Source organism: Gasterosteus aculeatus, chromosome 11, assembly GCF_964276395.1.
Source record: "Gasterosteus aculeatus chromosome 11, fGasAcu3.hap1.1, whole genome shotgun sequence".
Classification (NCBI taxonomy): domain Eukaryota; kingdom Metazoa; phylum Chordata; class Actinopteri; order Perciformes; family Gasterosteidae; genus Gasterosteus; species Gasterosteus aculeatus.
In genome coordinates this window covers 16,819,227-16,836,250 of record NC_135699.1, presented here as the reverse complement: position 1 = coordinate 16,836,250, position 17,024 = coordinate 16,819,227, and the positions used below count along the sequence as shown (strand labels likewise).

General features: G+C 51.0%; 1 protein-coding gene across 1 annotated transcript in view; it reads left to right on the top strand.

Moving 5' to 3' along the window:
* The window catches only part of LOC120827607 (glutamate receptor ionotropic, NMDA 2A), a 56,120-nt gene that overhangs the window by 2,031 nt on the left and 37,065 nt on the right, over positions 1-17,024 (top strand). Inside the window, exon 2 of the mRNA XM_078084118.1 lies at positions 6,281-6,757. Coding sequence (XP_077940244.1) covers positions 6,284-6,757 — 474 coding nt within the window. The 5' untranslated portion in view covers positions 6,281-6,283. The remainder of the gene's footprint in view (positions 1-6,280; positions 6,758-17,024) is intronic.

Here is a 17,024-nt window from a genome sequence, read left to right as displayed (position 1 = left end):
AGAACGCGCCACCTATTTTCATAAATGAAAACAATAATATTTTTAGGGCGACGCCTCGAAACACGACAGAAAGTGAATTCAGCCGTTGAACAAAGAAAGGAGAAGAAAATAAAAACCTTTCAGTGTGTGAGGAGCCCTCAGTGGAGGAGGCCGGCCTGCGTCGCGCCTCTAGGGGTCGCCCTTGTATCGTGTAGGTCCCATTGAACGTAATGGGAAGATCCAATTTAATATACATCTCCCCCCCCCCCCCCCTTGCCCCCTCTCTCCCGTCCCCGGGATTCAGTCACGTTGTTGAAGCGCAGCTCTCCTGTCACAGAGAGGACTTCTCTCCATGTGAAGGCATCAGCTGCAGCCCGTGGAAGGGCCCATATGTACAAACCCAATGCTGTAGACCACCATTGGTCCCGTTTCCCTGCTTTCCCTTCTAGCAAGAGTGAAGAACTCTGCATTCATCTTTGCTTTTCTTACGGGGTGAAGGAGGTGAAAAGAAACCACAAAGACGAGAGAGGAGGAGGGAGATCGTGAGTCAGATTGAGGTCGATGTAATTGGTTTAAATATACCTTTCTGATAACTGACATTATTGACTCAGCTCTGAAGTTTGCCAGTCAGAGTCCTCTAAGAAAAGAGTAAAGGGTTAAAATGAAGTCTTCATCGGGGAGCGGGCAGATTGCCTCTGGCAAAGGCAGCACTGCTGTGTTGCAAATTCATCGGTGTACTTCACGGCTGAATAAAGTCTGGGATCTCTTCTGAGGGGAGCCTCCTTCCACAAAGCCACACCGACTCCAACCAACCAGTTTACACCCGCTTTGTAAAACCAATCTACGTCCAACCAACCAGTTTACACCCGCTTTGTAAAACCAACCTACGTCCAACCAACCAGTTTACACCCGCTTTGTAAAACCAACCTACGTCCAACCAACCAGTTTACACCCGCTTTGTAAAACCAACCTACGTCCAACCAACCAGTTTACACCCGCTTTATAAATCAACCTACGAACAAGTTAACACCCTCTTTGTAAAACCAATCTACGAACCAGTTAACACCCTCTTTGTAAAACCAACCTACGTCCAACCAACCAGTTTACACCCGCTTTGTAAAACCAACCTACGTCCAACCAACCAGTTTACACCCCCTTTATAAATCAACCTACGAACCAGTTTACACCCTCTTTGTAAAACCAATCTACGTCCAACCAACCAGTTTACACCCGCTTTGTAAAACCAACCTACGTCCAACCAACCAGTTTACACCCGCTTTATAAATCAACCTACGAACAAGTTAACACCCTCTTTGTAAAACCAATCTACAAACCAGTTAACACCCTCTTTGTAAAACCAACCTACGTCCAACCAACCAGTTTACACCCGCTTTATAAATCAACCTACGAACAAGTTAACACCCTCTTTGTAAAACCAATCTACAAACCAGTTAACACCCTCTTTGTAAAACCAACCTACGTCCAACCAACCGGTTTACACCCCCTTTATAAATCAACCTACGAACCAGTTTACACCTCCTTTATAAATCAACCTACAAACCAATTAACACCCTCTTTGTAAAACCAACCCACGTCCAACCAACCGGTTTACACCCCCTTTATAAATCAACCTACGAACCAGTTAACACCCCCTTTGTAAAACCAACCTACGTCCATCTAAGCACACACTCTGTTTGTATTACGGCCACGAGGATCCTTTTCCTCATCCGTCGTCTTCAATGCGTCGGCCTCCTGCATGCTAATGGAGCAGAAACAAACTGATGCAATTAGCACTAAAATAACTGAGAAGGGGGGTGGGGGGGCGTATAGGAGCATTTATTGGGCATCAGGTGCAGAGGTAGAAGACAAGTGCCCAGCCATTATATAAGAGAATACTAGTGTCACTTATGTCTTTGTTGGTTTCTTTCTCTCTCCCCGTCACACACACACACACACACACACACACACACACACACACACACACACACACACATGCGTGTATGCGGTATGTGCAGTGGGCAGACAACATGTTGAGGCCTGAGCGGTATAGCAGACGATTACTTCGGTATAGCAGACAATTACTTCCACTGGGCTTCTCGTGGGTGCTCATGCACACATCAGGGCACACGGAGCAGATGGCCGTGGCCTCGGAGTGAGAGAGACGAGAAAATGGATGGAGGAATGAGCGGACTGTGAGAGGAGTTTGGCGATAGTTTGAGGTTAGTTGACACTTTGGAGAAGCTCTGACGGTTAGGAGGAGAGTGGAGGTGTTACCTCATGAGCTTTCTGTTGAAACGTTGGCGTCTGATTCAGTGGTGCCTCTTTTTAATTGAGGCGAAAGGAATGAGAGCTCAGTTCCATCTGCTTCAGAACTACACATCCGTAGTTCACCCCCCAGTTACCCAGTGGCTTTGGCTCTATGATGTCATCCCTTGCTTTGCAGATGCAGATTTTCTCTTGATTTCGCTTTACCTTCGGTTTCTGATCTGTTCAGCACATCGCTAACAAGTCCTGGGTGTATTTTACACAAACCCAATTGAGTTGGTAATGCTGGAAATACATTAAAAAAAAAACATTCATTTTTGCAGCAGAGGATTATTTTCCTGAGGCCGATGTGACATGTGTTGAAAAGAACTCCAAACTGTTTCATTCAAAATGTACAATACCTCTAATATTGTTAATTTAAGGCCCTGCGGACAGTTCCTTATCTCAGGAGCACATTTGCAATCATACAAATTATTTTCCTTGATAGCCTTTTTCTTCAAATGGGATAATCCTTTTTTTTCCTTTTGGAGTAAGAAAGAGACCGATGAATTCTTTCGACTCCTTGTCCTCATTACCAGAACTTAAAGGGCCAGTGCACAGAACTTAAAGGGCCAGTGCACAGAACTTAAAGGGCCAGTGCACAGCCTTTGGGGGCATCTAGTAGCAGAGATGGAATGTCATAGTCATAACTCTGTGGCTTTTAGTTGCAATCCCCTTCAACTAAGATTTATGTTTTCGGCAGCATGGAACGGACCCTACGTATCTACACAGGAAGCAGGTCTTCATACAGGAAGGAGGTCTTTACACAGAGGCCGCCATGTTGCGACGCCATGTAACTATGGTGGCCCAGAAGGTACAAACCCAACACTGGCTCTACCGAGAGCCCGAAAGGTTTTCATATCACCTGACATCCACCGCGTGTCTCCCACACGCTTCCGACACGCTTCCGACATCCATCGGACTTTGACCTTAGAGGGCTGTTGCCATGGTAAAGATGGCCGACGCCGTCTCCACGGCTTCTTGTGTGACGGCTCACATTGCTGGAGTCTTTGAAAAGAGCGGAGGGGTCATAACATGGTTGTAATCGGCGATGACACATCCAATACACCCACCTTTTTAATTAAGACAGCCTAAACACAACAGATTTTATATCACAACAAGTTTGCAAAGTTTAAATGTTAGATTATAGTTTCCTTCAGAGTTCTGCCTCTCACCCGGCCAGTTTGCATCCACTCTTTTGATGATGTAAAGTGTGAACAGGTGAGTGAACAGATGAATGGATGATGAATAGTTGCAGAGTAATGGAGGAGGAAATGTGGGAGGGAAAAAGAAAACATGCAGTATCAAATCCATAGAGTGTGTATAGTATGTTAATCCCATTTTAATGCAGTTTAGGAAGCGGCGTAAATGACATCGTTTTAATTATCATGTAAAGATAATGCAGCTGAATTATTAATGCATGTGAAACCTAGCTGTGTGTGGGCTCTGGAGAGAGCCTGTGAAGCCACGTGGGAGTTGTTGCAAGAGAGATTTTAGCGTTAGTGTGAGTCTGTGTGTGTGTGTGTGTGTGTGGGTTACTGATTATCCAAAAAGGAACTTCTAGAATAGAAAATAACACCTTTTCTACTTTTTTCCGCCCTGCTCACTGAGAGAGGGATTTGATAGGAGAACACAGAACACTGTGTGTGTGTGTGTGTGTGTGTGTGTGTGTGCACGGTAGCCAGTAGTATGAATGTGCCAAACATAATTTACTGTTGTGGTGCCAACAAACGGGAGCCTTTGTGTGACGACAAACCGCCTCAATCCGATTCCTCCCTCTCTCTCTCTCGTTCCTTCTGCACGTCTGCTTCCCATCGTCACTTCACTTCCTGAGCCTGTTCTTCTCCTCATTGGGCCCTGGAATCCCCCCTGTGGTGCTGCCGAGCTGAGACAAGGAAAGATAAACTCTCCTCCGTTGTTAGTCCGTCTTCCACAGCACCCGTTGCAACTGAAAGATAATCTGGTCAACAAAGGACTCGCCTGGTACTATAAATACCATGATATGCCAAATTGGCACCAGTTTGACCCGGTCTTTGTCGTGCCGGTTTGGCACCCTGGACCATTACTGTTGGGGAGTCCTGAAGCGGCCCTGCAGCGATCCGTCACCCCCCCTTCGCACGCAGCAGTGACGAAGACACATGGAGCCCGTGGCCGCCTGTAACGCCCTGAACAGGATCAGAACATTCCTGTGGTCCACGTAGTGTGGAGCAGGTCTCATGTAGCTGCTCTGCTCAGATGTCCTGGACCACATATGTCGTGCGTTCGATCGAAGTGGGGCGGCGCCTGGCCTGGACCCTGAAACGAGTTCGACACCGATGTCCTAGAGACTGTAGCTCGACGGCGCAAAGCGTTTTTTACGGGTTTGACGGTCCGAACGATACCGAGATGTAATGTTTACAGCAGCGGCAGGAAGGCTCCGGTAATTAAGGAGACAGTCCTTCAGCCGGGGGGGGGGGGGGCTTGACTTTAACGCCTCTTGACAGGAGGAGGCCGTCCTGCTCGAGTGCTCCTGAGCGAGACGTGAAAGCAGCTCAGGAAAGGGACGTTAATGGAACGTCTGTCTCTCAGCGGGAAACGCGTATGAAAGTAGAGCAGGAACGAGCCAAAGAGAAACACGTAGCCGTCCTGTTGAATTGACGGGATTTCGCGGCGAGCCCTCGCGTGGATCCCGCCGCCGTCTTTTGTTTCTCTTTTTTTTTTTTTTTCGCGAAGCGAAGATGACGACTTTTTTTTTGACAGAGACGCGCGCCGGCGGCGCACGAGGCACCGGGGCTCTCTCTGCGGCGAGCGGACTCGGGTGACTCATCCGCGGGGTCGGCGCTAACAGCGTTTCCGCTCGGCTGGGCTGGGCTGGGCTGGGCGGGGAGGGACAAGCAGTCCTCTGCTCGTTTTAAAAACACGGGATGACACAGTGAGCACGCGTGCATCATTCAGCTCGCCGCGGAGGCCCGCCCGCCCGGAGTCCCGCAGTCTTCGCGGAATGGAGGGGCTCGACCAGCCTGAGCCCGCGGAACAGAGCGGGGAGCCTTGCGATGAGATGACGCCGTTCGCCGGCTTCCGTTGGAAAATACAACGTTTGTTCGTTGTATTTCTTACAAAAAGAGGTTCTGATGAAAACAATTGAGACGATGGAGAAGCGATAATAGTTTCAGGGGATTTCGACGGGAGGCCTGTCGGTGGACCCGTGAGTCGACCACGTCACGGACGCGTCGTGTGAACATGTGTTTTCACGCCCTTCTGGTTTCGACACACGGAGGTCCATCGAGGGTCGTCCCTGTAGTTGGGGGGGGGGGGGTGTCGGGTGTCACGGCGCTCCCCTGCTCTGGTTGGTGCACACGCACAAATGAGGAAACCCCCCCCCGTCCGAGTGCCACAGTGGCGTCCCAATCTATTTATAGCTGGGATCTGCCTGCTCGGTCTCCCTCTGCCTTTACGTAACGCGTCTGTCCCTCACCTCTCTGGTACAAAACGAGGCTGACAGCTGTGACTGACACACTCATGTGGAGAAACTCAAAAAATGAAAAGTGCTCAAATCAGCGAGCGCATGGAGCTCAGTGTTTAGTCCGAATTCACTTTTCACATCAGACTGTCCGGTTGGCGGGAAAGGGGGTGTGCGTGTGTCGGGTCCCATCACACAACTCAACACAAAGTGACGACGAACCAGTGGGACAATTATTCTTATTGTTTTATACCTAATTATATGTCTGTTTGGTTTTAATAAATGCACCCTAAACATATATCCCATCTGCCTCACCCGAACAGCAAGAATATGCTGCACTTGTAAGTCATTTTCTCTCTCTCATCCCTCCGCAACTTCCTCCCAAGGCCGCCCTCCCCTCCCCCCGCCTCCCCCCCACAAGGCGTATGTGTGTAATAACGTTACTGAGAAGAAGTGGAATGAAAAAGAAAGATGCAACCTGAACGTGTGGATTAACGATTTGTCTCCCCTGTCTCTCCCCCCTGCCGCCTCCATCTTTCCTCACCCTTCCCCATGCAGGGGATGAAGTGGTTCGGCGGTATGTCCCTCAGCAGCAAAAGGAGTAAGAGGAGGAGTCGATGGAGCGGCGGCGCGCTGCTGTCCCTGGCCGTCATGGTGGCGGTGACCCTGGTCGCCGACCCCGCCGCGGCTCAAAAGCAGCGGGCCGGCGGCGCCTCGGACAAAGTGCCGGTCCTGAACATTGCGGTGATCCTGGGACGCACGCGCTACATCTCGGAGCGGGACATCCGGGCGCTGTGGAGCAAGGAGGACCCCATCGACGTCAACGTGGTCACACTGCTGGTCAACGAGACCGACCCCAGGAGCATCATCACCCACATGTGCGACCTGATGTCCGGGACGAAGATGCACGGCGTGGTGTTCGGGGATGGCACCGACCAGGAGGCCATCGCCCAGATTTTGGATTTTATTTCCTCGCAGACGCTCATACCCATCCTGGGCATCCACGGGGGGTCGTCCATGATCATGGCCGATAAGGTGAGGAGGGTCGTGGGCGGGACGATGGCGGCTAGAAGAGGGTTTTTTTTGGTTTATGAATGGATGAAGTGGTGTTGAGTCGAGCGAATGGATGAATTACGACTTTTAGACGAATCAATGATGCAATAAGTCCCAAGCCGAACCAAAGAGAAACATCAGGCCTTCACCTTTGACCTTTCACGCGATTGGCTGTAAAAAGCCTGTAAAAAAACGACAGGAGGCAGACGGAGGCGGGTGGGAGGCGGCGACGCGGAGGACGAGGTAAGTATCTGCAGGAAGGTGTTGGAGGCAACGGGCCGAGGAGAAGCAGGTGGAGGAAGGGAAGGAGAACAGGTGGCAGAAGAGGAGAGGAAGTGGGCGTTTGTGCGGCTCTGATCCCGGGAGTCTCTGTTCTCGCTGCGAGATTCTCTCAGACGGACCGCAGGAGTCCCGAATGTCGCCCGCCAGTCACTCGGAAACGCCGGAGGAGACGAGCAGCACATGGTGATGAAGTGCTCTCTCACCATCAGCTTATTCTTACCTGGACGTTTAAAGATGCCGCATGAAGCATTTTGACGTTATTAACTGGCTCCTGATGCATTTGTTGTGAAGAAATGACATTTGGGCTCTTATCCAATCGTATCGTTGGTGCTGATCTTTTTTTAATTACCGGCACACTTGATAAATCTTAAGATTCTTCCCCCACAACCAAACACCAACTAGTGTGTGTCTGTCATTACTTCACCCCCCCCCCATAAACAGGATGAATAGTTTCTCTGACGCCCGCCAGACAATCACAAATCTCCAGCTGCAGTCTGACAGGCGACCCCGTGGCCCGGCAGGGAAACACCTCGGTGTTTACACAAAACGTGAAGTCGAGGTAAACCGCATTGACCCTGCGGTCTTGTTCACACGGGGGATGTTCGGAGGAGACTCGGAGGGAGGCGAGTGTGGGAAGAGAGGAGGTGGGCGAGGGGGATAATCTCTGAGCCGGACCAGAGGCGGATTTACAGGATGCGCTGATTGGCACCTGCCACGCGCCACCTACCTCAGCGGCACACACACACACACTCACACTGTCCTCTTTGTCTTCCCTTACAGATGTTATCAGATGTTGTCATTGGCAGTTTTTTCTTTCATTTGTTTCAATTAGGATTTGTAATGTAAGATGTCATAAAACATTCCAACCAAACAACAAGCCACAATCCAAAGATGTGCAGAAGCCTGTTTTAAAGATAACAGATTCAGTGTGTGATAAGAGGTTGTGTCATCGCTCTCACACACACACACACACACACACACAATAGCAGCTGTTAAATCTGGTGGTAAAGTAAAGTGCTGCAGTGCGTTTCCGTCCCTTAACCTGGATTAAGATTCTCCGGGTGCATCCTGAGCTCCAGCCCCCCCCCCCCACTGTGCGGTTTACACACTGTTTTACCCTGTAAAGTTTATATAACTCCCCCCCGCTGTAGTTTGAGGTTTATACGCTTCCCCACTGAAGAGTGAGCAAGTCTGCCGCCTCGTTCCGTGCAGATTTCTGCTAATCCTCATGTGAAGTATGAGCAGCGGCTCGCCACGATTCCGCCTTGTAAGACCCTACGTGTGTTTGTCTATCCTGCGATTACGCCCTCGCTCCCGCGCGTGTGTGTGTGTGCGTGTGCGTGTGTGTGTGTGTGTGTGTGCTTCGCCTTCCCGTCACTTGGAGGCTGATTCTCTGGGTGCCGAGGACCTCGAGTCAGAGCTGTTTCCATGTCAACCTCAAGAGAATACTCTGTGTGCGGCTCCCTGAGACGCCCGTCTCCTCTCTGTCTTTACTCCCCCTCCCTCCCGCCCTCCCCCGTGTTGTCCCTGCGTCCCTCTCCGTCTCTCTCCGTGCTTGCTAATTAGATAAATGTTGCAGTATCTGCGGCCTGCGTCGGCTGCTTCCATCTCTGTCTTTGGGTTGAATAATGCACCACTCGCCTGTATTGAAAAGAATACATTATTGATCAAGGACAGAGACGTCGTCTGCTGCTGCGGCGACGCGCGGCGAGGACGCGCCGCCCCGGGGGGGGGGGGGGGGGGGGGGAGGGCTCGAACCCATCAGATAAAACAATGAATTCATCTTAATTTCATCGATGGTTTTTGGTTCTTTTGTTATTTCCTTCTCTCTCGCTCTTCAGGCTCCTCCGTCACCTCGGCCGGCCGGGTCCTGTGGGTGGGTGGGTGTCGGCCTCCCCCCGGCGTGTTGATTGCCTTCATGTACTTCTAAACGGTTTATCGACGAGCTCAGAGGTCGATTAACGGCGACCGGATCCTGTCGGCATCGAACGCCGTCTGCGCCGCCCGAGTCTTTCTGCGTCTGTGACGCCGAGTTGCTTATTGATGCTCCCGCTTTGTAAAGTCCTCTTAGTCTTCGGAGCTGTTCAATCCCGGTCTGCGTGTTCGCAGCGCCGGCGGGAGACGTCCGTCCCTGTTTGGCTCTTGAAGAAAAGACAAACTTCTCAGCGTCTGAATAAAACAGGGTGTTGAAACAGTGCAGCGGCGACGGCGAGTTGTGAGCTGCCTCTGCAGTGATATCGACTCTTTCTATACTTGTGTGGACCTTCATTGAGACAACGCTTTCCCAGGGTCCGTCTGCTCAGCACCACACGCACACACACACGCACACACACACACACACACACACACACGATCACTTCAAGTCCTGCGTTTGATTTGGAATTCAAAGACTCTGAACTGAATCTGCTGACACGAGCGCAGAAAGAAAACAGACCAAATAAGAGAATACTGAAAACTATGGAGATTTGGAATTTGTCACTTTGTGATCCAACACCGAAATCAAAGACGTCCCTTTAAGGGGGGGACGACACCATGGGGGGTCTTCTCACATGGGGGGACGGGGTAGCTGCAGGATGCTCCACAGTAAAAAGTTCTTCTAATGGACCTTTCTACTCACGAAGGTCTCTTCAGTGTTTTTCGGAGGAACTGGTTTGACCTTCGTCATGTGACCCCCACAGGAGACGAACGGGGTCACCGGCGCGTTGGTACCCATGAAGCTCCACAGTGCTCACGCATGTGTTCATATGTGTGTGAACCACACGCACTGGATGTGACTGCGTGCGCGTGTGTTATTGTGATCAAAGGACATTATTCATCCATCGTGGTTGTTGTCTCCCCTCAGGCGGTGTAATTAAACACACACACACGCACACGCACGCACGCACGCGCACACGGGCTGACGGTTGTTGCTTCTTGCTTGTGTCAAATAGCGAATCAGAGCGTAAAGGTGGCAGGAAGGAGAGAGAGAGTGTGGATGGAAACAGCGCTTTAGTGACATCACTCGTGAGTTCGTCCAATTGCGGCGTGGAGGCGTTGGGCTCCGATGGCGTCCTCAGCCGGCCCGACCACACACACACACACACACACACACACACACACTCCCCCCCACAACTTTCCAACACAGCCATTCTGCTTTTGTGTGTCTATAATTGGCTGTGTGTGTGGAGAAGGGGGGTACGGAGGGGGGGGTGGGGGGGGTCCAGGCTACAATAATGACATCACTGGGGTGAGAAGCTCCTCAGTGAGATTCCCATGGTAACACTTTACCTCTCCGCTCGACTTGTATCCGTGGCGCGTGTGCCTTTTGTGTGCGCGCTCGCGTGTTACTGTAAAATACGAAAATGCTCACGTGTGCGTCTGTGCGTGTGTGCGCATCATGCGTGCGCGTGCGTGTGTGTGTGTGTGTGTGTGTGTGTGTTATTCCAATAGCTCTGCAGCCGTCCTCCAGATGACAAATGGCCTCTCTCATCTCAAAGGGAATCGATTTGAATGAATATGTGGGACCAGAGGAAATGAAGCTGTTAGCTCCTTCTATGAGTATATCGCCCCCCCCCCCACCCCCCCCCCCCCCCGCCTTCGCCCCCCCCGCCTCCCCCCGAACCTCCTCAGCCTCCCGCTCCTCCGGATGGAATCTGCTGCAAAGTATGGAAAGTTTGGAGTTGTGCAGTTGAGCTTTACCCCCCCGCCCCCCTCGACTCTCTTTCTTCTTTAAATCTATTTTTCGTTATCCCCTTTTCCTCTCTCTCGCTCTCTTTGTCCCTTAAGTGTCTCAGGAGATCCTCGGCTTCAGCCGCAGTGTGCTGACAGATTGCAGCAGCACGTATGCTCATGCGCACACAAACACACACACACACACACACACACACACATTTACGAGCGCACGGATGCTTGCATCAGAAGAGGGTGCATGTGACCTGTGACCTCTGTAGTCTGGATTTCTGTATTCAGAATAGGGCTGTCAACATAACAGCCTGAGATTAACCTCTTAAAACCCGCCCGTTTCTTAGGCCTCTGCTCAGAATTTGAATACACATTTAAAAAAAAAGTATATCTCTGCAACCGTGAGGTCTATTTAGACCACGGAAACGAAACGGAAAGAGCTTTTTGCATTTGCAAGGGGGGGGGGGGGGGTGGCAAACGGACCACTTAAAGCACAGCTATGCTAAGCTAGCTGCTAGGCTAAGCAAGCTGCTATGCTGCTCAACATCCAACGTTACCCTGAGCGGCACGCGGTCTGCAGAGGAACCACCACTGTGTCCCTAAAAGACGGTGGTTTGAAAACGTCCTGCTAAATGTGGGCAGATTGTTGGGACTTCAAACACAGCCGTTAAATGATGGAGAGTTGAGAGCAAAGAGCACGAGGACGACAGGAAGAGTCGCTGGTTCAACATGTTGAATTCTGCCTCCATGATGATCAAATGTGTGTAGATTTGTGTTTGAAATAACATTAACAATTGTCTAAAACAACTCATTTCTTCTTTTACTTATTTAAAAAACAACCAACAACCACATTCATTAATCGCCATTAATCGAGATGAATGAATTTCACAATGTGCGATTAATCTTCTTTTCAATCCATTGACCTGTGTGAGAATGAAAGTTGTGAATCGTTAAACCGGATTCTAAAATGGATTTATTATGTCGTACTGGTGGAAGCGTCTCCTTTTTTAATCTCCTCGCATATTTCATCTCCATCTCCACCTTCTGCTGCTCGACCCCTCTTGGTCTTTATTGGTCTTTATTGTCGCACACATGAGGCGACGTCCCTCTGCCGCGCCGCTACCAGCGTTAACAAACATCCTCGCGCTTGTCTGGTGTGGGCGGGGTCCGTCCGTCCGTCTCTTTTTTGCTTCTTGTTGATCAACCCCGAGTGTCTCGGGAGTGAATTGAATTCCTGATCTGCTCGACTCGACTCTCGTCAGCCGCCGTAAGCCGACAGAAATACCCGACGATAAATATAACGGAGGAAGCGCGCAGAGAGTAACGCGGCGATCACGGCTTTAGGAGAGAATTTTGTCATCTCGGCTTAAGCCCGACTAATGTACAGATAACACGTTCACGCAGTCGCCCGGCTGAGGAGAGTCTTTTCATTCCCTCGCCGTCGTGTCACCAGGCGGCCGCGTAAAGAAAGAAGGCCGAGAACAAAGCCCTCTGAAGCCCCCTGAGAAACGTCTCGTCTTTCTCCCGACGGGGAGGTCGGTTGGTTCAGTACTGGTGGAAGCGTCTCCTTTTTTAATCTCCTCGCATATTTCATCTCCATCTCCACCTTCTGCTGCTCGACCCCTCTTGGTCTTTATTGGTCTTTATTGTCGCACACATGAGGCGACGTCCCTCTGCCGCGCCGCTACCAGCGTTAACAAACATCCTCGCGCTTGTCTGGTGTGGGCGGGGTCCGTCCGTCCGTCTCTTTTTTGCTTCTTGTTGATCAACCCCGAGTGTCTCGGGAGTGAATTGAATTCCTGATCTGCTCGACTCGACTCTCGTCAGCCGCCGTAAGCCGACAGAAATACCCGACGATAAATATAACGGAGGAAGCGCGCAGAGAGTAACGCGGCGATCACGGCTTTAGGAGAGAATTTTGTCATCTCGGCTTAAGCCCGACTAATGTACAGATAACACGTTCACGCAGTCGCCCGGCTGAGGAGAGTCTTTTCATTCCCTCGCCGTCGTGTCACCAGGCGGCCGCGTAAAGAAAGAAGGCCGAGAACAAAGCCCTCTGAAGCCCCCTGAGAAACGTCTCGTCTTTCTCCCGACGGGGAGGTCGGTTGGTTCAGTTGTCCACATTCCTCTGAGACGCATTCTGTAAACACGAGTGTGAGCGACAGCTACGCGTTAACCCGGAGCTTTATTTTGAAAAGGCTTGCAGGATATCGTGTGAACCGTTGAGGATGTGGTTATCATTTAAAGCCTACGTTTTTATGTATTTCCTTTTGCAACTTTCTTTAGAATATTATTAAAATGTAGACATTGAATTTAAAATAAAGTGAATATCCCAACATTGCGGCCCGTGTAGCTTCATTTTGGACGGCAGCACCAACACGCGAAAAAAGATCCTTTAAGGGCAAAATGGACGAATGGAGATTCAGTGAAAGACGCAAAGAATCCAAACTTGATATTTTTCTAAATGTCGGTCTGCATCCCGCTGCTACGTGCAGATTCCTTTTCTAAAGTTACACAATCCTCTTGATGTTTTCCCAACGTGAGAGCGATGCCGATGTAAAATGGCAGCCGTGGAAATGAGGTCAGCCAGACTTGTTTTGGAGGCTCAGGCCTCAACATCAGTAATAAAGAGGGAAACCTGGGAGCCTTTTAATAAAGGTGCTTAGTCATGAGCAACATGGTACGAACACACACACACGCACACACACACGGCGGCGTCTCTTCATCTCATTTCAGCCGTGTCTCTGCAGCTCCGCTGCGGTCTCACGGGGTCTTTGTTCTGGATTTATCGGCGCGGTTCTCCGGCCTCGATTCTGCGGTTACTCAAAAGATAAAGCGTCTTTCCTTTGAGCCGCTTTGGGATTCGGGCGAAGAGTCCAGCGCGCTGGGAGGCCACACGATCCCATCTGATTAGCTGAGAGAACGGACCTCCTCCAACCTCGTCCCGGAGAAAGTGGGCCGGGCGTCGACAGGACGGGGGAGCGTTCTGCCGAGGTCTTTTTTTTTTTTTTTAAATAGGTCAGTGGAAATAGTTTGGAAAAACTTTTCTCAACCGGTATTTTCCTGTTTGTGGATCCAATCAGGTCGTCCTGCATTCCCGTGTTCCCCTCATCTTCTCAGCTAATCCTAAGAGTAGTTGGAGGATCTCAGCCCGTCGAAAGGAGACGACCGCAGCTGCAAGCCGCAACGCGCACACACACACACACACACACACACACACACACACAAAGCACTTAACAAAAACACGGCCTTTCTTTGGGTCTCATGAACAAAGTGTTTGACTCTGCTGTCTCTAATGGGACCGCGGCCTTCTTATCCATCCCGCACTCCCTCCCCTTAATAGCGCTGACACGTACACACAATTATACATGCAACACACACACACGCACACACACACACACACACACACACTGCCATGGCGAAATGCTGTTGCCACATTAATCCGCGGTGTCTGCAGTGAAGGAGCCCGATCAGGCCGGCTCGCCGCTCCTCGGGCGCGGGTCCATTAAAGTGGTCCTCGGCCTCTGCCGGAGTACGTTAGCGCGGCGCGGCGCAGCGCCGTGTCGGGGGCAGCGAGCTGTGCTAAAAGACAGGGAACGGAGCGATGCAGGCAGCGAGAGTGACATGAATTAAAGATCCCTTTCCTTGTTTCACTCGTCCCTCCATTATGACGGAAAGCCCCGCGGAGCATGAAGTCAACCTTAATTGTTCCGAAGTGGCGAGCTGGATGGGGGGGGGAGGGATGGATGGGGGGAGGGATGAGGGGGGTGGATGGAACGTCCCTGTGTGGCACGCAGCGAACAAGCTGCAAGCACAGCGGTGGGGTGGGTGAGTGGGGGGGGGGGCATTATTCATGTTTTATCCGGGTTTGCGTAACGAACAGCGAGCACTTTGCACTTAAAACTTCGGCTCGGTAAAACACAACGTGTTGTGCATCAGAAGCCATTAGCATGAGAGACAAGACGGGAGGCGTCCGTGTGTCGGACCGACGACTACATGCGAACCTTTAACCCCCCCCCCCCCGGGGGGCCATGTGAGTGAAAACATGGCCGACGTAGTTGGCGGTAAGTCGGTGCGACGGCCACATGGGTTTAAGACGCGCGGGAACCTCCAACAGACCCCCCAGTTAAAAACGCCGCGCTGGACCACCGGGGGAGGGAACTATTTATAGGTTCTCTTTTCAGGTCATCACTCGGCTCTGGTCCTTAACATGGAGGCCTTAAAGTGTCACATCACGGAGCAGACGTGGTGCCCCCACCTCCCCGTCCTCCCCTCCTCCCCCTCCTCCCCGTCCTCCCCTCCTCCCCTCCTCCCCTCCTCCCCGCTCTCTAAATTGCAGTGTTTCGGAATTTGGCTGACTTGAGAAGATAGAGGGAAGAGAATGAGGACAAAGAAAGAATGACTCAACAGCTTCCTGCAACAGACAGAGAGGGAGGGAGGGAGGGAGGGAGAGGGAGGGAGAGGTGGAACCAGCACAAATGAGGGAGTTAAAGATAGAATAAGAAGTAGGGAGGAAGCTCTTTAATTAAGTTGATAGTGTGGTTATTAGCGATAAGGTTTTTGCTGAGAAAAGTCAGCGCGCGTCCTACTGCCCCCCCCCCCCCCCCGACAATGTGCGACCCCCCCAGAATCCGTCCTGCTGGTACCACAAGAGTCAGAACTTGTGAAGAAAGTTTTTTGCTAAATGATTTCACTTTGTTCTGCTTAAAGTGTTTCTCTCGTCCTGCAGATGCGTCTTGGCATTATTTTACCAGCTGTCCTGGAATGAGAACAGTCCCCCGTTCTGTCTCCCCCGGCCTTTGGGGGGGGGGGGGGGGGGGGGGGGTTATGGTCTGTTTTGGGAGGACAGAGAGACGTATGGGGAGGGTATAAAAATAGCAGAGGAAGGGAACATCGGAGGGAGGGGGGGTTCAGGGTCAACGTTGACAAATGGGTCTGCGGAGTTCTTCACATGCACTCTTTTGACACAAGTCCTCCAGAAGCTCCCGGTCCTCCACTTTGTGGAGTCGTGTCCTTGAGGGGGAGGCGAAGCCGCGCTTGTGAGGGACCCGGCGCCGTGACTGCGGGCCGGGGATCCCGATTAACGGCGCCCGAGCGAATCGACGACGCCGGATTTCAACGGCTGGTTCGGAACTGTTTTCACGAGGAGCCGCAGCGTGATTCAGCTTCCCTCTTCGTGCGAGAAGTTTGTTTAGTCCGACCTCGACGAGTGAAGACAAAACCGAGGACGCGCACACGCCTACACACACGCACACACACGCACACACACACACAATGATGGCAGAGCTGCACAGCGAGGCGCGTTGACGCTGTTACTTTAGCTGGGACTCAACGTGTGCGTCCGTGTGTGTGTGTTTTCGTGTCTTTGGCACCACTTTATTGGACGCAGTTGTCGGTTCGCGTGCGTGCGCGCTCGGCTACACAAATCAATACGCCTCTGCTGGTGTGGAAAACTAAAGTAACCAGAGTGGATAAAGGATCACCGACACGCTGAAACGCTGTGTGCATTTCAAATTAAACTTGTGATAAAATAAGCGTTTCATGTCATAAATGACACGTATTATTTTATTATGTGCTGGTTTAAAGAAACACACGAAAGAAACTACACACTTTATATTTTAATTCAGTTAAGCATAATGTACCTGTTCACGTGCTTCATAGTCGTATTCTGGAAACAAATTAAATCTGTGAAGGAAATAAAGAGGAAGGAAATCGTCATCACGTTTATTACGTTACATTTATTCACAAACTCCTTTCATGTGTGACTTTAAAACTCTCCCAACATGTAATTAGCCAATCTGCACCCGCCACCCTCTCACCCCTTAATGGCACCAACTACGACGATATCAAAGGACCTGTTAGCGTGAATGTTCCAAACCAATAACAGCGTGAAGCACGACAGCTTTCTAACAAAAGACCAGAAAAAGAGGTCGAATGCGGAGACGCGTCGCACCCGCTCCAATCGGTCCACAAAGCGAAACGCGCACAGTTTCGTGATGGCAAAATGACAGCAGGGGGCGTCGTGACGAACTGACTTAATGGGGATCAGTGTCTCCTCGCTACCTTCCCTTGTCTCCTCTCAGGACGCACGGAGGCCTCGATTAAGCGCTTCGCGTGACACGGAATGTAACTCAGTTTAATTAAATCTCTCCCACGTGTTTATTAATTTGCGAGCGCTAAATAGTGATTCTCGACCTCGATTTAATCAAAGCGCCGGCGCCTTTTGATTAACGCGTGTGCACGAGAGACAAGCGCACGCGTGTCTCGCTGTCGCCTTCGGAAAGGTAAAACAGCCGAGCGGCGTCTC